The sequence below is a fragment of the Ogataea philodendri genome, assembly GCF_020536065.1.
Source record: "Ogataea philodendri strain CBS6075 chromosome Unknown scaffold2, whole genome shotgun sequence".
NCBI lineage: Eukaryota > Fungi > Ascomycota > Pichiomycetes > Pichiales > Pichiaceae > Ogataea > Ogataea philodendri.
Genome location: NW_025764020.1, coordinates 1 through 20,440, shown reverse-complemented (window position 1 = coordinate 20,440; position 20,440 = coordinate 1). Strand labels below are relative to the sequence as shown.

The following is a 20,440-nucleotide window of genomic DNA, read 5'->3' as shown; positions in this document are numbered from 1 at the left end:
AACGGCTATTCTACGCTGCGCAGACAATTAATGATCTATAGGTATGTGAAACGTATATCGCGCCTTAATTCAAAATATTTATCAGCCAGAAACATACATTGTGCGCGCGCGAATACTGTATATCCACTCTATATTGCCTAACATATATAAATTATGTATTTCGTTTTTGAATTACTTCACGATTTTAAATACGATGGGTGAATTGCTAAAGCCTAAACCTCGATCTCTCCTCGCAGATTCGACTGCTCTGTATCCAACTCCAGGATTTGTGATCAAGTGTCGGCTACTTAAGCGTTATAAGGGGGTTTCACCGGGAACAAAACTTTTCGTCAATGTTTGCACGAGTCCTCACATTCCGAAGCCAGCAATTCCTAACGATCCAATTGATTGGGGCACTTTGTTTGCTCTCATAGCCAATGACGAATGGGAAATTCCTCTAATCGTATCTCCCGATTTGAAGACTGGGGAAGATAAGTCGGGAAATCCTGCTTTGATAATCGATTGTATAATTCATGAAAAGGCATTGGAATTGAGCGGTGCAAATGAGCAGCTGAAAATAGTTTTGACTCAATGGTGCTTTGACGCAATTGAATTGCAGTATAATGATGAATTACTCGTCGATAGGGAAAGTCGAGTTTTCTTGAATCGTACTCACATGGGTAAGATTTCTCCAATTGATATCCAAGAATTAGAAGACGAAGAAGATACATGTTTAACTCAGTTAAGGATGAATTCTCTACAAAGTGATATTTCCAATAGTCTCTTGATCAAATCCAATCTCGATTCTTCACGGCAGTCACAATTCCACCTGAACAATACTTTTGATCCGGCTCCAAAAGAAAGGATTTCTCTAGAATCTATAGCCACAAATCCAGGACCAGCAACCAATAACTCACTGTTGAGTTTTCCTACGTATCATAAAATGAGTTCGAACGAAACAGTGCATGGATATCGACTAGTTGTCAAATGCGAACTCTTCGATAAAGTACTAGATCTGAAACTCCACTACAATAAAGAGTTTAATCGTGCTGTTCTTAAGATTCATTCAAAACAAGGAATCAAATCTCAAGAAATAATAGAGTTACCGATCAGCCCTTCTATTGGCATCAAAGCATTTGAACTAGAATCAACAGATGATTTCACTACGGTATTTTTGTTTGTTAAATAACTTGTATTATAGCGTTGTTAGCTGCATTGTCCTGTTTCTACTTCAGTCACTTTATTCTACTAGCTTTTGAGCTACTTATTTTAGGATTCAATATACTGATTGGTTCAACGTTTTAATTCGAAATACAGCGTCAATATCCCAAACCAGGTGCTGTTTATCCATACTAATCTAAGCTTCTATGGTGATATGCTGGAACCATCACCGCTGAAAGGATTTGTTCCGCACCGCATTTGAGCTGTAATTTCAATACAGTATCAACTTTGTGTGCACTAATAAAAATTTTAAATAGTAGCAGTAATGAGAGACAGAAAATCGGAAAACTGTTCATTTGAGCTTGATTGGCTTAGACGCTTCTCATTCATACTTAGCAACTTCTAGTATCAAAGGAGCACATCAACGTAAAATCTCGAAACAAACTCTTTCTGACAAAATTCAATTTATATCAAGGAGGTGTCTACTTATCAAAGACACTGCTCTCTCATATCTTGATATCTTAAAGATTTTGCATGTGATTGTATCTCATTCAAAGATTTTTGGCTCAGTTTGGTAAGGGTTTGGTATCGACATTATTCCTTCAAGTGGAGATATTGTCAATAACGCTGGGCTCCTTACAACAACCGTTCCCAAATGGCGTGTGCTCTTCGATAATGTGTGTCTGTCCGTTTCCTCGCGTAACGACTCAAAACAATCATCCAAAACAAGGTTCATGAGTTGATCGAATCCCTTCAATTCCCCAACAATCTTCCGTCCTCCGGAAAAAGTGACCACTAGTTTGCGGTTTTGGTACTCTTGTAAATTCAAGATGGCATCTCTTTTTGGTCCGTCCTGTCTATCCTTCTTTTGTTTCTGCTTTTCGGGCTGGATTATGTTAGTAATACGTCATTGTCGACCACTACTCACTTCCATCTTGATTAAAATTGACCAATATGATATTATCTGTAAGTAAAAACTTCCCTTGAACAGGACTCATAACCACTTGGACTATTATTCTAAGTTCGAAAGTCTAATCACAGCTTGCACAGCCTTGACATCCGCAAATAAAGCATTTCTCTGTTTTAGGATTCTCTTTTGATCTCTGACTCGAAGCTTTAGGTATCCTGCAAGTACAGGTTTTCTTGTGCGAGTTACTAATGCAGTGAAGGCAGCACAACTTTTCGTAACCTTGTTTTTTCCATTTTGAGATTAGTTCTGAATCTCCAAATTTGTGCTTTAGTAACCAATCATAAAGTTCTCGGGAAATGGTCTTTTTGTTGTAAAATATATCGTAAATGTATCTAGATCGCTGATGTTGTATCTTTGTTATGTCCCACCCAATCTCATTTTTTGGCAGTCCTTTCTTAGTTGTTGAACTTTCGGCCCTTTTCATTTTTTCATCAAAACCTCTCAAAACCTCTTCAACTTTCCAGTAATCGTTTGGAGCTTTGGAGCGGAGGTTCTTTGATTTTGGCATGGCAACTGAATTTCTTATACAGCAGTACAATTTACCGTCATGTAAGACTAGGACAAAGAGTTTTGATTCAAAATTTTTGCACGATGAATATGATAATGCCGAGTCTCCCTAAGATCAACAAGAAACATTTAAAAATTTGAGGGAGGGCACGATATGAACAATGAGTAATTTTGTTGAACAAGCGGTCAAGAGACGAACCAGCTTGTATCCAGCTAAGCGATTCCTGATTTCCATCATTCAGTAGAAATTTCTTTGAAACTACTAAGCCGGTTTTTTGACTGAGTAATCCAAAGACAAATTCTGTAAGGTTTTGAAACCACAGAGTGAAGATTATCTGACTATATCTGTCATACAGGGGGTGGGATAACAAAAAATAATTCGATGTTCCAGATGGCCACAAAAAAAACACTGGTTTCTTTATCAAAGGTCTGTTTTTTTATCGTTGATGGACTATATAAGTGTTTTTGTGACATCTGACCTCACATCTTCTGAGAGAAGGATTTCACTGAATTGGACGGTCGACCATTTACGCCAACGGCTTGAGTGGATTACAGGAATTCCTGGGCCGGACCAGATTATTTACATATACCGTACAGGAAACACAAGTGAAAGACAAAAGATAGCTGAGACTGACACACATAATACTCTAACTACTTACAGCATAGTTCCGCATACTCGTATCCATGTTGATTCCAAAGATACCAACTCTGTAGTGAACGATCTAGAAAAAGACTTTCAAAACAATTCCGACTCTACAGAACACTATCGTATAACCGAGGAAAAGTACAGAAAGTTGGATAACTCCGTTTTGCGATGGAAGCAGAACAATAATCTAGGTGAATACGATCGAAACTACGCACTTAAGAGAGACAAGTACCTTCAAGAAAATGCTGAGTTGTCAAAGCAGTTTCATGTAGGTCAGGGTTGCTCTGTGTTGACTTCGTCTACTGATACCTCACCTATATCAGAGAAAAGAGGAGTTATACGATTTATTGGCAAAGTGGAAGAGATTGATGAGGGATTTTGCGAGTGGATTGGAATTGAACTTGACAACAAATTGGGTAAAAACGATGGATCGATTAGGGGATCTAGGTACTTTAATTGTCCACAGGGATATGGTTGTTTCGTGAAACCTTCGAAAGTTCAGGCTCTAGGGAATCTCCAAGCCCCAAATCATGATAATGATGAGATTTGACCTTTTGATGGCTTTTGGGCCTCGTCTTCACGTATCTACAGATACATGTTCGTAGATTTCGGAATGACCAGTGGTGGTTTGAAATTTTTATCTAGTCAATATACTCAATCTAGTTTCGAAAGTCTAAATTTCAAGCACAACTTGAACAAACTTCAAAAAATAAAGGTCTCTGATTTTTATTTTTCTCACTTCTTTGTGATCTGTTGTTGAAGTGAGCGCAATAATCTAATTATATTACATCCACTGAGACTAGGTTCCTTTTGAGCATGTTCGATCTTAATAATATCTACGAGAGCTTTACGCAAGAATTTGACATCTTCAAGAGTCTTCGCTTGGTGGTAATAATAGGTGGTTATATTTTCTTCAGGCAGCGATACTTGGCGTTCATGAAGCAGTATCAGGTGAAAAAGAAGCTTGAAGAAGATCGGAACAATAAGTCGAATGAACTGATAGAACGACCTGGTGAAGGACACCTGGATGAAGCCGTTTCCAGTGGCATTTCTGCAAGCGATGGAAGATGGGGTTGGGGAAAGCGGACTCGGAATAAAGTTAAATCGCAGCAGAAATTATTACAAAGTCAGTTGGAGTATGCAGCCACAAAGAGCACCAATGATGCGACCTCTGATAGCGATGATGAAATAAATGAGCTTCTTGAGGAATGAATTGGTGCAATCGTTGAGTTTAGCGTCCAGCCTCGACAAGTGGGCTTTCAGCACTTTTGGGATCATACTTAAGAACCGGAAACCATGTTGATAGATGAGGTGTGGTATTCAACTGTGACATAGTAATGTCAGAAAGGCTAACTTTAGTGAAACCGTTTATATCTTTGAATACATAGTTCAAATGAACATCGAAAATCAATTAATGTACACTTCATTCGAACGATACCTACTCAATAAAGAAGGTCAAATTACAGTGAATGGCAAATATCCGCAACAAAGTAAAACGGTTTCGCAACCTTACAATTGTGTCTCGAGTATTCATAAAATATTTTTCTGAGGCATAAAAAAACCGATTCAAGATGGCTTTTTCTGACTCGAGATCTTCAAATGGTTTACCAACGGGCCTTAGTTACGCAGATGTCAGTATTGGCCTGAGACATCTTGAAAACTCCAATCTTTTGCCAGTGTATGGAAAACCAAGCTCGAAAGAGATGGAAGAAACATCAAGATTTTCACAATTTTGTGAAATTATCAATACTAGTTATTTCTGCTCCAATGACTTAAGCCTTGCAGGAAATATCCGAGACAGTCAAAACTCAAAGCACCGCAAAGCTAGCTTGGTTGGAAGCCATATAGAAAGATATTCTGATCGCTATAAACGCAGAAATAATAAAAATGAAAGATCGTACAAGTTTCATTCATCGTCGTTTTTGCCTGAAGAGCTTAAGACAGTTACGGTTGGACGAAGATACAACCAGGACTCTGCAAAAGAGTTTGCACTCATTTCTAACCCTCGTTCTCTTCAATCAAGTGCCCTTGCCTTCTCTGCGGAGGAGAAGCAAAAGCGGATAGCAGAAAAAATCAATAATGTGGATGAAATTGACGAAGATATAGTTGAAGGGGAGGAGGAGGAAGAGGAAGAAGACGACGAGTTCGAGGAAGAAGATGATGATGATTACAATGCAGAGAAATATTTCGATGATGGCGAAGTTGACTACTTAGATGACGATGGAGACGACGAGATTGCATTTTAGTATTCGATGTCACAGGCTCCCATTTAATTAAACGCCACCTTTTTTTCGGTGCAGCTTCCTGATTTGAGAATATGACAGAGCGTTCGATTTCTTGTTTAAAACATCTGGAGTCATGGTGTCAGAAAAGTTCAAATTTTCAGAAGAGAAACGGGCTGCAGCCAGTGTTTGAAATGCTTTTTCTTTTGACGGGTTAACGGCCATAAGCGGTATTCTATGGGAAGGGGGGCTTGGTGGTGGAGAATCATCATTTTGATCCAAAGCATTTGATGGGCTAAATTTATTTGATGTTTTCTTGTGCGAACCGAAACTATATTCAACCTTGGGTGAGGTATTTTCAGGTTCATGCGGGAGTGAAGCTGCGTGATCGTCGTTATCGTAGTTAAAGATTATGTTCGAGAAAAAGTTCTTACCAACTTGGAATGGATTGGAAATGGGTGTCCCGTGTAAGTTGGAATCCAGGGATTCTTTTGAACGAATTGAATCGTCATCACTTGAATCTTCAAAAAGTTTGTGTTTCGGTGCAGTATCTAATTGTGCTCGCTCTCCTGGTGTCTTCTCTGTCGCAGTTCTGTTTGATTGCCAATTCAGGTTATAGGGAAGTTTCCATCCATTAGAAAAAAATTTGAGAAATCCAGCTTGGTCTAATGATGTCTCTTTCTCTCCATCATTCAAAGAGGGACATGCTGTTGTCGTTCTATCTTGCTCAGTACCAATGCGGCTACCATGGATTTCTTTCTCTGCTCCGAAACGATCCTCATTCTCTGGTTCGCTTTTTGCAGTGAAAGGGTACCCTAAATCTTTATCATTAGTGTTTTTGTGTTCGGTGACTAAACCAATGTGAGCAGGCACAATGGTCGAAGACGAATAATAAGTCATTTCTAAGAATATTCTTCCTGCAGGCTTCCCTTTATACGAGAGTGGGAACCAATTATCATAACCTTCTTTAGAAGATCTTCTCAATGCAGGCGTGAAATCGATTTCAGCCTTGCAGACTAGTTCCGAATCTTTTTTCAGTTGGTGATACACAAAGAACGTCAAAATGGTATCTTCGACTCCATCAAGTGAAAACCATAACTCATCATCAAATTGTGGACTCTGTCCTCCACGTGGAATGACCTTGGTTTTTTGAACTTGATCTTGTATACGAGCGACGCAATACGGCGATTGTTTGTCTAGCTTTCTTCTATTTGGAAGGTCATAAGCTTTCGAAACAACCACAACAAGTTGATTATTGGGTTGGTAAACTTTGGGTCCGGTAGAATTAGAGCCCTTGAATTGATCTTTTGACATTCTGGCTGTAAAAGTAATCTATAGAACTCGGTAATTAAACAACAAATTCAAATCTTCAGTCAAGAAATTATTTACTTGTTTGTTGATTTATTTGGAAATTTCCTTTTCGGGTAATTCAAACCATTCCATTTGGTCCGCAAGTTAAGGAACGATAGATCATATTGCCCATCTGATCGACAAATTCTCTGTGAATGGTGGACTACCGTTTGAATATACTGCTAACATATCGTACGTGATACTGAGCTCAATTGTTTAATCGAAAGACATTAGCTGGTAGAATAAACTAAATATGTTGATAATATGAATCAGATGGATTCACCATCAATTATGGTGGCGAAGTGCAAAGTTCAATTGACTGTGTATACGCATCTCAGGGAGAAATTTAATATCAAGAATACAGGAACACCCAACTGACCACCGAATATTTGTTCTCAAGCCTTGAGACAGAATGATTGATGCGAGCCTATTTGATTACTGAACCCAAAGTATCAGATATCTGAATCTGAAGCTACATGTAGTGAATAGGTAAGTATCAGCGAGTATGCAAGATAGATAGACAAGAAAAATCTCCTATGGTTGGTTTACTTGGTGCGAAAATTAAGTCTCATTTTGCCATCTATTAAAAAATACCTATGCACAACAAGTTGGATCCACTGATGCGTATAATATTTTGAAGTAGCAATGAAAGAGCAACACCCGAATCACACTCCTAACAAGGGTTGGGTTTATGCCACTGTAACATGTGGTGGGAGACCTCGCTACATACCCAATGAACGAAATTTGCACCTGGTTAACAATGTTGGCCTTTATGTGGGTAATGCAAAGATTGATAATTATCAAAACGGGCGACTCTATCTGACTTCCTTCCGCTTAATATACATTTCCAATTGCGGAGATTTTCATGATCAAGATCACTCTAAAAGTGTTGCTTTGGACTTAAGTTTGGTGGAAGACGTGAAATACATCAATGGATTTATGAAGTCAAGTCCAAAAATATCTCTGACTCTTAAAAGGCAGTATAAGTCTTCAGATTCTGGTCGTGATTCTCCCATAACTTGGACTTGTCCTATATGCTTTCAGCCTAATGAATTTAGCTTAAATCAGAAGGATGATCGCTGCACCCCTGTATGCAGCAAATGTGGAGTAAGGGCAAACATGACAGACATTGCGAGAGCTATTTCACATCAGGGGACCGAAGAGAGCGTGACGCCCCAGGCTAAGATGTTAGGAGGGGGAAATACTGAGAACAGTGTCTGTGTAACGTGCTTATACGAAAACATCAATTGTGCAAGCTGTGAAAGATGTGGAAGTCCAATTGTACACACAACCTTGAGTATTGATGATTCTGATTCTTCTGCACACGTGCCAAACTTTTCGATAGATTCCAGGGCTGACAAGGGGACCATTGGGCTTTATAGATTGAGTTTCCGAAGTGGGGGATCAAAAACTTTTTTTGAAAAGCTACAGTTAGCTGTATCACAAGCAAGGTGGCTTCGTGCAACAGGAAAGAAAAGAGTCAACGTTGGAAGCACTAAGCTTAGTGACATGCCTCTGAATGCCAAAGGTGATATTACTTCACGAGAAAATAGTTCGGCTTTTCCGCCCGATCACTCACAAGTAAAAGCGGGAATCCACGGCCTTCAGGAGTCTACGAACCTTCGAAATATTGAGAGATCTGCATTTCTTAGTTCTTCGCTTGGGGATCTACAAAATTTGATGGACAAAAGTGTGGAGCTTTCCAAAGTGGGGGAAGAATACAAAAGAGCATTGATGTTTTCTGCTAGGAGACCAGACGAAATGGGCCAAACATTACGATTGCTTTCACGCTCGAAGCACTCGATCAAAATGCTGGGGACCTTGCTCACTACTGATGAAGTAACTAGCGTTTCAGATGATTTTTCCCAAGCAGACTTTCTAAAATCATTAAGGGATAGTGGAGATACACGAATGTTGGGCTTGTACGAAGAAGAACTTTGTCGCCAGGTTTATGACTATATCATGGCTAATCAGATGATAAGGAAGGGCGGGGAGCTGATTTCACTTCTCGATTTTTATTGTCTTTACAATAAAAAAAGGGGATTTTTCTCTATCTCTCCATCTGAGTTTTTGGCTGCGGTGAAAAGCTTTGAGGAATTCAATTTCAAATTACAGCTTTTACAGCTTCCATTTCCGCATACAAGGGATAATAGCTCGCAAACACCCAAATCAGAATATTTGAATGCAATCTCCAGTTCTACCATGGATGCCACTGCCATCTCAAACTCTGTTTTGAACATCTTAAAAGTTAACGTTCCAAATGGGTGTTCCGCACTGGATCTACAAGGTAATGAGACCCTCAAATTCAATTTTTTGTTTCTGCAATCCATTCTTCATAGCTTGGTACATGCGGGAGCGGTGTGCTTTGATTCCAGAGCTCAAGGCGAGATATTTTTCCTTAACGAAATAATAAGTTTCACCTGGGAATAATGGCCGCTTGTTCTTAGATTCACATGTCTAGTTACCAAGATCACTTTATCTACCCTTCTGGCGTGAGGTAAGATAATATGTTAGCTCATCGAGGAACAGGTGAACTTCTCTGTCTAAAGCGGTCGAGTACTATTGTTGTGAGTATGAAAGAATTTTTGATGAGTTATAATTGGATTTGGTGATAGGCGCGGTGGCCTTGGTTTCGCCGCTCATGCTTTGATGTTCTGCTGATGAATCCTTTTCATGAAAACCTTGTAGTTGAACTAATTTAGGCAAACTTTCAATTTGTTCTATAACGAAGTTGCGTTCGACTAGGAATAAATCATCGTCTTTTCTGTCATTCGTGAACTCTCTTAGAAAGCTTAAAAGACGATCCCTGTTCTTAGTCAGTATGTCAACAATGGACTTCGACTTCCTGGGATTTGCGATAAAAATTTTGAAAACGTTAAACGACTCATATTGTATGTTTTTAGACTTATCACCAAGTAAAATCATGATCAGCTTTAAATTGTGAGCAGAATTAACGTAGGTCGTCATTAGGTTATAGTTAGGCTTGTCTAATATCAGCTGTGATAGTAGTTTGACAGACTGTCTTTTGGTAACATAATTTGGAGACATGATCAGTTTATTTATCCGCTCGATGAATTTCTCCAAATTGCGGTTGAAGAAGTCGCTGGCAACTAGTTTGTGAGTTGTTAGAAGATCACTCAAAGTAAGGAACGCTTCTGTAGAAATTTCAAATGACCCATATTCACAGTAGTCGAAATATTTCCAGAATGAGGAATCAGCAAGAATGTATTTTGCTATCTGTTCGTATCTTACAGCTTCCCGCAACATGGAACCAGTATTGATTGAAATTTCAGGATTCTCGGGTCCATGCATCAGTAGAATGAGTATCTGTGGTTTCTGTAATAAGTAATCAATAGTCGGAGATCTGTTGACAATCTTCCTTTTCAATAAGGAACTGAACAGAAGCCCCACTATTTTGCGAGCGTCAAATTCTATCTGAGCCAAATTTTGTATCAATAGTAAAAGACAGTCCGTGTTATAAACTTCATGAGCCAGTTGAGCAATCTGGTCAGGTTGAGAGTCGCCCGCAACTCCCGCCAACTCTTCACTTCTTCCAGTTATAATTCCTTTTATAGTAATCAAATACCGAGAAACCTCATCTTGAGCCTTTTTTCTGTCATTCGTTAATTCCAATTTTGAAAGCTGCTCATTCATAGCTCTCACAAGCTCTGCCGGGCTTTTTGGATTGCGCTTAAAAAGAAACGCCATCTCTGAAGTGGATTAAGCTCAATATATGTTGGACGGAATCACCTGAAGCGATATTTGAACAAAAAGAATTGGGCGTATAAAATAACACAAACACTATTATTCCTATCCAGTGGCAAAGACTTTCCGATCACCCTTATATTCGGTACTCTATGATTAATCTTTGACCCAGATAGTGATCGTCCCCGACAAACAAGCGAGTAATATTTTATTTGCAATAGAAATTGACAAACGATAAATTATAAATTTAGATTAAATTCATGTCACGATACGATATTGGCAGACAATTTACTGAATGGAGATTTGGCGCCAAAGAATACAAAAGGAAAACAGATTGATTAGCGAATACATATCATATAATTTTTTTAAGGTGGTTTAACCTTGATGGACTTTATGTTCAATTGAGTGCTGAACATGTGGAGGATACAGATTCTTGGTGGACGTCCTTTATGATGAAAGCATTACAATCTCCCAGATCCTATCAAAATGATGTGTCATGCTGTCAGGCTTTGTTGGATGAATCAGACTTTTAGGTAAGTTTATTACGTAACCGAGTGTACGGATGTAGACCCAATTAGCCGCCCTCTTGTTCTGAGTAGCCTAGAGCGCTCGGTCCACCTTGTAACAGCGAACGGTGCCTGAGCTATCAATTTGATTATGACACTCGGTTATGTCAATGGAACTTATTAGAATAGTAATAAGTTATATTGACTTATGATTTGTATAAACTAAGAACTTGAGAACATTCCCTTACTTTCTAAAAGAGGGGGAAAGCACACCCTCCTCAAATACAGCAATATGAAACAAATTGTAACACCTTTATGCGCCTATTATGGGAAACATGCGCATGTTGTATCAGACATATAGTTTAAAGATAAGCAACAAAGTGTCACTTGAAACAAGACAGGGTTCCCCATTTTAATACTTGTCAGCCAGTCACGTGAGCAAGTTTTTCAGTCAATTAGATAATCAACTGTTCAAGTTCCGACAGGATGTAATGTCTCAACATTCAAGTAACCTTTTAGAGATTGAGGATTATCTTATAGCGAGAAGACGAACCAGAAAATGTTTTGTCTGAATAGTCTTTAATTTAAGTATGGGTACCTCTTAAGTGATATGCGTGGCTCATAGCTTTTCGCTTCGATCATCCCTCTTATATGAGCACTAGTTAATGACTATCATTTTGCCCTACGAGCATGGTTTTTTGTTTTACAATAATCACTTGAGTTACGCTTAGTGAATATTTGTTGCTTATGTAATATGACATGATCTGCAGCTACTGGATTGGCTTATTGACAAAAATTGAGTATTACACAACCATGAATGATAGGCGATACAGTTGTGTCTATATGCCCGCAATTTAATGCAAGCAGTTCAATTACAGGTTAGACTTGCATCACATGAATTCTGAGAGACAAAACGAGTATCACAAGCACCACTAGAAATTTAGAAACGATCATAAAATGGAGGGCGTTCAGCCATAGCATTGGTGATCTTATACCTTTAAAAAACGTTAACATGGTTGTCACATCCCTCATTCTCAAATACCAAGCCTACTGACTATTCTACTCGACTCGGGACTAATTGATATTACTCTCAGTTCAGCTTTTGAAGATTGAGTCAAAGTATTGCAAAGTGTTTTGCAAAGGTCTTCAGTTTCTGCAGCAATCCAACCTAGGCTGCTTTCATCTCAGCATATGGATAACCAAAAAGAACCGTGCTCCTAGCCAAGAACTTACCAAGAGCAAAAGTTCAGGGTCATATTTTACCTATTTATAGTCGCGGGGCTAAAATACTGTCTATAACAGCCAGACAGGAATAACTGAATTGGATCTCACCGTGAATAAAATGCCCGCCAGGTGTACTTACATCTTTATATTGGATTGAAACTAAAACTCTATTTGAGCAAACCTAGATTGCTTTTGAGCTCGGAGAGGTTCTCTTTTCGACAAATACAGGATGACAGCATCCGCCGGTTCATGCTAGGAGATTATTTGAAAAATTTGTATGCATATAGACAAACGAGCAAGCGCAAACAACGAATTGTTGAGGCAAATTTTGTCTATACACATGCAGGAATATATCATGGTGAGACAAGCAAGAATATTGATGATGGCTAAGATCACGCTGATCTGGTGCTTAACATCAACTGGAAATTAAATCAGGGAAAGTGCGTAATATTTCTGTTCAATTTCAGTATACTTCTTCACTAAGACTGACCACTCAGTCAGCACTGTTTGTAACTTGTCACATAATACTCATACAGGTCGGTCTGGTCCATGGTAGATATCAACTAGTAGTATCTCAGATATACAATCTTAGAGTTGTCCTCTCTTAAATGGAGGGGTTAGCATCCCTTTTTAGACTACTTAAAATAAAAACAATGAGACTTTAGCTTCTGTCCTAATAGAGGTAGTTTAGTCTAGTGAGTCTCGATTAGCACTGATGTGATTTTAGGTCGTTAGATCCGAGTCTCACACACTTTTTTTTCTTATCTTCCATAATCAATATGCATAATAGATTAGGTAAGTATGTCGAGACTAGCTCATACTAGCTAACAAGCATCCCATGAATTGTGACCAGACTCCATCAGGTTATGACTTCTGGTAACGTGTTGAAGAAGATAGTCCCAAAGGTATCAGATGATTATGTACTTGCTTATATAAGTGAGCGAGAACAGTTTATCAGATATATTTTGTCAGCAAGAGAAGACAGAAGATCTGGCGCTTAAGATACGGTGATATATGAAAGGAGCGTTAGCCCATTTTACATAACTAACTGAAATAAATAATTAGGAGTGTCTTACAAGTACTTAAAGTTATAAGATGTCCACAGCTAATTCATCACTGACATCTATACTGGATGCATTACAACATAACGCAATGTGCATGACGAACGGATTCCATGATTTGATGAAACTTCGCTCAAGATATGATTTTCGAGCTTGGTGGGAAAAGATGACCTTTGTTTTGTTTTCGGCCAAGTATGAACTATATGAGAATGCACTGGATAAGAAGAGTATTTGTAGTCCATCTGAATTGCAAGACTTCCATAAGGGTCGAGCTGTGCGGTTAATATTTATTATCAATTCTCATTAGATCCCTGAGTGACAAACTTGCGTTTAACATGACATTATACCATTCTGGTAAAGAGCTTCTTCGTCATCTTTAAGGTTTTTTTGGTAATACCACACTTGAAATAATCTACGGAGATATCCGTGGCGTTGTTCATGAGGCGGGCGTTTCCGACAAAATGAGAGGAAAGAAAATATTACAAATTATTTGAATAGACAAATTGCCTCATGAAAAGGAAACTGCAGCTTGCATGTCGATTATTTCACTGATACAACCTGGTGCGTCACAAATTTTCAGAATTAATTCTTATTCTTTGAAACTGATGCACTGTCTCGAGATCATGGATAAGTTCGGTGATAATGAATCCCCAAATTTTAAATCATCGCTCGCACGGTGGTCATTTCAGATCCAATAAAAGAAGTAAAGAATATCGCAAACTCATCTTTACCAGATGCCAGGAAATAGGCCATAAATCAAATAATTGTCTAGCTCCTTGTTGTGAAGGTAGTCGTGAACTTAGTCACGTGACTCCACTAATAAGAGAGGTGACGTAAGCAAATGACACATCATATAGAGTGTATGTGATTTGTGTCAGAAGTGATTAAGGATCGGATGGGAATCCTACAGGTCCACTTTGAAAATACTAGAAATATGTGGGTTTCGTCCACATATTAAAGTGAACAACTTATCTAAACTGATATAGTAGGAAGTGAATTATTAACTGCAACATTATGAATACCGTAGAAGTCAACTTTTAATCTTAAGAAAAGAGTCATACATTATCATCTACTTGGTCTACAAACGGGAAAATTTGTTGACTCTCCCCGAGTCACATTCAATGAGAATGAGTTTCCCTGTCGCTCAGGTAATATCAGTATTCCTTGTTTTCCTCATTTGATGACATTGTACCGCAAATGACAGAGTCTGTAATCTCTACTAAAATTTTTCCAATAGGAAGCCGAATTGTTTAGCGTTGTCTGCAATTAATCGATTTTGTTTGTAACTTGATAGATATTACTCATATAGGTTTGTCTGATTTATGGTAGATGTCAACTGGTAGTATTCTCAGAGACACACTTTTCAGAGGTCTCCTATTTAAACAGATGGGAAAGCACCCCTTTCAATAGAAGGAAGCGCAACGAAAAAAGACAGGAAATATTATTGTGTAAATATCTCAGACAGAGACATGTTTCACAGAATGATATTCGAGGAAAGGGAATGTTCTTCTCGGGGAAAAGCTTTGCAGACCGGAATATCCTATCGAAGTATTAAGTTAAGCATACTTATTAAAGTAGATCAAGAATATCTCACCAGCAATGGATGACAATAAACCATTTGAGCTTTTAAGGGAAAGTACCCATGATACACAATTTCAGAGTTGTCTTCACCCATAGTAAGAGAGTAAAGACCTAATATAATATTCCAAAATGCACGATAGGTAGTATATCTGCATCTTTGGGAGGAGGTCTCCGGATAGGAACTTACGTGTGGATCCTTTGAGTTCCTGAAGTAATATTGCAAAATCTGTTTCTCAGACTCTTCTCCTATCTTGCATAATCAGAGCTACATAAGAAATTAGGTCAGCGGGCCGCACTAACCCTATTAGCTCGACAAACGATGTCTGACTCATCATGATTTTGGTATCTTCAATGCTTTCCTATTGATTATCAAGATAAGCCTAGACTAAAATATGTCCTTTAACCTTGCTGACCTCTTTGTTTCTTACCGGTGCAGGAGTTTAAGATTCGGTTCTTAAGAAGGTTAATGTCTTCAGTATTCATGATGTTGTAGTTAATAATTCACTTCCTACTATATCAGTTTAGATAAGTTGTTCACTTTAATATGTGGACGAAACCCACATATTTCTAGTATTTTCAAAGTGGACCTGTAGGATTCCCATCCGATCCTTAATCACTTCTGACACACATCACATATTCTTTACATGATGTGTCGTTTGCCTTACGTCAGCTACCGTATCAGTCAGAGTCACGTGATTTGGTTACGACTAGCTTCATCACAACATATCAGCACGTCGAATAGACTTCATGATCAAAAATTGGACTTTGGATTTTTTTTTGAGAAACTTTCAATAAATACCATATTAGTAAATTTGTCTACGATTGTGAGGATATCTCTCCCCATTATTACCCACGGTAGATAGTGATACACACAAGTTAGTTTGAATCAGTTCTAGTGATCTTTGTATCATAACTTTCTTTTGCTATGTTTTTCACGGTTTCTATAACTCGCATGCTTCACAGAATGCTTGAATATCAGCAATGTTTAGCTTTCTCGCCGTCCTGCTTGAAGGATGGCCCATACTTAGAATTATAACTCACGGGGAATGCGTTACACGCTTCTCCAAAAGAAAATGAAGATTTCTTGAGTAGCCCTATACAGGTTGTTGTTTACCAGAATTCGAACTTGAACACTGTTCAGACGCATAGAATTCACTGACCACGATAGTCCAGCCAGCAGCTTTACCCATTTGTAACGAGATCAGATTTTTCCTGAGTGAGCAACGTATTTAACAATTCTTCGTTTGATTGTATTTTTCTCACTTCTCAAGGAGGAAATAGTAGCTTGTCCTTGAATTTTGCATCGAGCACCAATTCCCTCGGCAAACCATTTACATGGGGAACCTCTTTAAAATGCTTTCTGTTATTGCCGATATGAATTGTGCATCTTGAGCCCAGCCAATAAGAATCGTCACCACCATGCGAAACAATAGCGACTCTTCTTGCGACTTTTGCCATGCAACACAAGTGAAATTCAGCTGCTGATCTTCCGGAATTTTTCCAATCTGCGCATTATGTCTTGGCGCAAATGCTAGAGCACCCAATTTGATTCGTAGTGCCCTTTATTCTGACATCTGTAGCATGTAGTCTCTTTCAAGTTTCGTCGGGTTTTTCTTTAGACGTTTTCTTTCTTTGTGAAAGAAATGCTTGTTTCGTATTACGTGTTTTTCTCTGAGAATTGGTTACCGCTTATAACAAGCTTTGTTGTTCTGCGACAGTATTCAATTGAAATTTCTGATGGGAATCAGCTGAGTATCATATTCTCGGTTGTTGTATCATTCGTCACGAACAAGGCTGAAAAAGTCCATCCACACTTTGCCAATGGGTAAGAGCTATCTAGCTGCTGTGACAGCTTATGAAGATCGTCATATCCTTGTTCTGTGTCTCTGGACTCGCTTTCCAGAACATTCTTTACATTTTTCTTTAAAATGTTGAAAAGCTTCACGAAGGCTTGATTTTCCATGCACTGAAACTAAATGTTTCTGTTGAATTCTTTCCATTAGAAAGTCGAATTGTTTTAGTGTTGTCTGCTATGTAATTGGTTAAATCTCAATTCACCTCAATAACAGTTCCTGACTTAACACTTTGATCCCTTATTCCAGCCTGCAAAGTTGTCCTCAGGAAGGACATTTCCGGTCTTTTCCAAACACGGCTGTGCAGATCTTGCATAAGTGAATAACCGTTATGTATTTAATATTATCGGTTCGCAGACACCTTAGTATTCAATAAGTCCTAATAAATCCTAAGCAAATAGATTAAACTACCTGAACTAGGACAGATGCTGAGGTTTTTTTCGTTGCACTTCCTAATGCTATTGAAAGGGGTGCTTTCCCATCTGCCTAAATAGGACACCTCTGAAAAGTGTGTATCTGAGAATACTATACTATCAGTTGACAACCAACAAGAATTCAGGCAGACCTATATGAGTATTATCTGTCGAGTTACAAACAGCATTTCATAAAAGGTGATGTACTTCAATCTATCAGACGGCCGACTTCAAATAGTACTATCGAAATTAATTTAATGAAAAGTTTAATTATCAAATCTCTGCTGCTAGGAGGCATATCAAAGGTACCATATTGTGTGCTAAAGCCTTACACACTCTGCCCGTTGAAACCTATAGATTTGAAAAGATGCATGTAACGAGTATAAAGTGCCGGACTCCACGATACAGTGCTTTTGCATTTTCTTCGCCTGAGAGTTCACTTTTCATACTTAGATTTTGGAACTCACAACGCATTGTTTATAATTCGTATAGTCGAAGACATAGAAATGCTCATAAGCATGACCTTCTACAACAATCATCGCAGCTCTCCAGAAGCTATTAGAAGTGATGAGCGCAGCTGTGGTGTGTAGATGCAGACTAAATTACCATACTGATGTTTTCAAAGGTGATCAAAACTTTGCCGCTAAATGCTATAGGCTATAACTGTGTAAAGGATCGCTGGTACTGATGTGTAGCATTAATACGTGAGCTCGCGGGCACAAAACTCAAAGGTTACAAACTTCGAATTCGATAGTAATAAACTATCGCAGACTACTGACAGGTACCTTTACTGATATCTAGTACTCAATCACGGTTACAAATTGCAAATGTAGCGCCAAGCAATACTTTGGCACAGATATACTAAAACTCCTGAACAACTGGCAGGTGTTGTGATGAAGTTAGTCGTGAACTTAATCACGTGACTGACTGACAAGAGAGTTGACGTAAGCAAATGACGCACAATATAGAGTATGTGTATGTGTGGTGTGACTCAGAGGTGTCTCCGGATTAAACGGGAATGTTTCCGGTCCTCTTTGAGAATACTATGAATATGTGGGTTTGGGTTTCGTCCGCATATAAAAAGTGAAAACTTATCTAACTGATATAGTAGAAGAGTGGACTACTAACTTCAACATTTGAATACAGAAGAAGTTAGCCATCTTAGAATCTTACATATAATCCATATCTATAGTATTCTCAGTTCAGTGTACTTGTGAGGCGTTCACCAAATCATGTTACATAGTGTGGTCACTGCTTACACATTGTACAGAAGTTGATCGATCAGCAATGTTATGCGACAGCTGCATATGACATAGGCGTCACGTGACAAAGTGGCAACTAGTTTCATCACAGAAAATCCCTGCTCAGGGACAACTTTGCAGACTGGAATATTGCATCGAAGTATTAAATTGAGCATAGTTATTTATGTAGAGCAAAACTGTCTCACTTACAATAGCAAACAACCATAAAGAATCTGGCTTTTTAATGAAAACAATTCAGCAGTATTTATTACAAAACTACTTCGAAAAGAGCCTTTCGTTGAAAACCAATTACTCCGAATGTGCTGTCATGTCAGTATTGAAGTAAATTCTGATGCAGCAGTGTCAACATTGGATATTTCACAGACTATTTCTATCTGGACACAATAATAAGATGGTGCAACATGAGCGTATAATAAGTCACAAAATTATTATTAACCATGGACAATATGATGGGGAGTATGAAATATGTGACGCTGAACCCATGTAAAGACACTAAGCTATTCATATGTATTTGGTCTATTATGCCATTTGGAGATTGGTAAGTTTCAGTGTAGATTGATGATAACACAGCCAGATGCCAAATTCTCTCAAGAGAGCTTTGTGATGTGGGATAACTTATTTCTGTATAAAGATAAAGAGGTGGGGTCTCTACCAAGATGGTGATTGGGGGTGGTCTTGTCTTTGATCTGAGGGTTGAGATTTGAGTCATGAGCTCTTGTAGCTCGAACTGTCAGAGAGCTTCCTCGTGTATTCGTGTATGTACTTAGCATTGATGATCTTGCTCGAACTTGTGTCTCTAGCTGCTATATACTGGGGTTAAAGAAGCTAGACCAGTTTCCAGCTCTTGAAGAACGTCGGTTTCCCCGTGGGTGTGTGGACTATAACATGCTGAAACTCAGTTGTGTCCAATACTTACTGATTGTCATATCGTAGTTCAGTCTCAATGCACATGATGCTGAACAATTACTTAATCACTTACTTAATCACTTTTATGATGCTCGACAGGTCTTCGTTTTAAATTTGCCAGATGATGAAGTAATGTGCTGTTGATAGGTGGGTTATTGGTTGTTGTCAGATGTCAGCATTTTACATGTCCGGTTGTATAATCTTCAACGGGGATGAGTGTCAAAGTCTGCATTAGGAAGTCTATTTAGGGAACACTCGAATGACAAAATGTACTCGTGAGCTCTGTGTCCCAAAGAACGGTTGTCTTGACGTCGAGTTGGTGAACCTTGCCTATGATCTTTTTATTTTGACTTGTAAGCAACATGTCCCCTATGGCACTCTAAGCCCGATTCTAAGTCTCAATCAGTTAGTAGCTGCCCGGTATGAATGAATTATCTCATCCTGTATCAGGATCAATATGAGAAAGATGTTGTGTTTAATTTGGTATAAATTGTAGATGAAGCTCAAATTTCGGGATGTTTTGATATTGCAGTGTAAGCTATAGTACCATATATAGATATAGTCAGCTAGGTATATTTTCTGCATTGGAAAAAAAACAATGTTGCTTACGTAATGATTATTTGTAAGTGATTACCTAGTTATATCATCCAATTCTCTGCAGTACTATATATCTGCACCATACATACTGGACTTCCTATCTAACAGTATGACATTGGCAATTATAAGACTTGGTCTGAAAATTGACCAGTTGTTCTAGCTGTATTTGGTCCAAGGGGTACTGGGTAAGAAGGTGAAGTACTAACGTTTCAAATTTTAATGTACAATATTTAAATTGGTATGTAATTAAAGACAGAGACATACAATATAGAATGTCATTAAGAAAACCTTAACATATGTAATAGTATTGTACGAAAGAATTTCAGAAACTGCCTTCGATGAGGTTGAGCTTTGTCCAAAATTGTATCCAAAAGTTTTCAGTGTGACCATAATGAATCACGTGCCTAATGCATATATTACACGTGACTCCATAAGTAGCTACCAAATAATGCAACAGGCTATGGAGGACACGATGCAGGAGCTTGCAGAGCAACAGA

The 20,440-nt window shown here is 38.5% G+C and overlaps 7 protein-coding genes across 7 annotated transcripts; 5 read left to right on the top strand and 2 right to left on the bottom strand.

Moving 5' to 3' along the window:
• Nucleotides 1-193: 193 nt before the first annotated feature.
• OGAPHI_003572 (uncharacterized protein) lies at nt 194-1,168 on the top strand (the record flags this gene model as incomplete). Its single annotated transcript, XM_046204560.1, has 1 exon — nt 194-1,168. One exon carries the CDS (start codon nt 194-196, stop codon nt 1,166-1,168), a length of 975 nt encoding a protein of 324 aa, XP_046060592.1.
• Nucleotides 1,169-3,063: 1,895 nt separating this feature from the next.
• On the top strand, nt 3,064-4,475 carry OGAPHI_003571 (uncharacterized protein; the record flags this gene model as incomplete). Its single annotated transcript, XM_046204559.1, has 2 exons — nt 3,064-3,710; nt 4,067-4,475. The coding sequence occupies 2 exons, from the start codon at nt 3,064-3,066 to the stop codon at nt 4,473-4,475; spliced, it is 1,056 nt and encodes a 351-aa protein (XP_046060591.1).
• A 359-nt stretch (nt 4,476-4,834) lies between these two features.
• OGAPHI_003570 (uncharacterized protein) lies at nt 4,835-5,509 on the top strand (the record flags this gene model as incomplete). Its single annotated transcript, XM_046204558.1, has 1 exon — nt 4,835-5,509. One exon carries the CDS (start codon nt 4,835-4,837, stop codon nt 5,507-5,509), a length of 675 nt encoding a protein of 224 aa, XP_046060590.1.
• Nucleotides 5,510-5,536: 27 nt separating this feature from the next.
• On the bottom strand, nt 5,537-6,799 carry OGAPHI_003569 (uncharacterized protein; the record flags this gene model as incomplete). Its single annotated transcript, XM_046204557.1, has 1 exon — nt 5,537-6,799. The coding sequence occupies one exon, from the start codon at nt 6,797-6,799 to the stop codon at nt 5,537-5,539; it is 1,263 nt and encodes a 420-aa protein (XP_046060589.1).
• Nucleotides 6,800-7,480: 681 nt separating this feature from the next.
• On the top strand, nt 7,481-9,265 carry OGAPHI_003568 (uncharacterized protein; the record flags this gene model as incomplete). Its single annotated transcript, XM_046204556.1, has 1 exon — nt 7,481-9,265. The coding sequence occupies one exon, from the start codon at nt 7,481-7,483 to the stop codon at nt 9,263-9,265; it is 1,785 nt and encodes a 594-aa protein (XP_046060588.1).
• Nucleotides 9,266-9,394: 129 nt separating this feature from the next.
• On the bottom strand, nt 9,395-10,489 carry OGAPHI_003567 (uncharacterized protein; the record flags this gene model as incomplete). The annotated part of the gene is made up of 1 exon (XM_046204554.1): nt 9,395-10,489. One exon carries the CDS (start codon nt 10,487-10,489, stop codon nt 9,395-9,397), a length of 1,095 nt encoding a protein of 364 aa, XP_046060587.1.
• Nucleotides 10,490-13,365: 2,876 nt separating this feature from the next.
• OGAPHI_003566 (uncharacterized protein) lies at nt 13,366-13,638 on the top strand (the record flags this gene model as incomplete). The annotated part of the gene is made up of 1 exon (XM_046204553.1): nt 13,366-13,638. One exon carries the CDS (start codon nt 13,366-13,368, stop codon nt 13,636-13,638), a length of 273 nt encoding a protein of 90 aa, XP_046060586.1.
• Between the last annotated feature and the right edge of the window lie 6,802 nt (nt 13,639-20,440).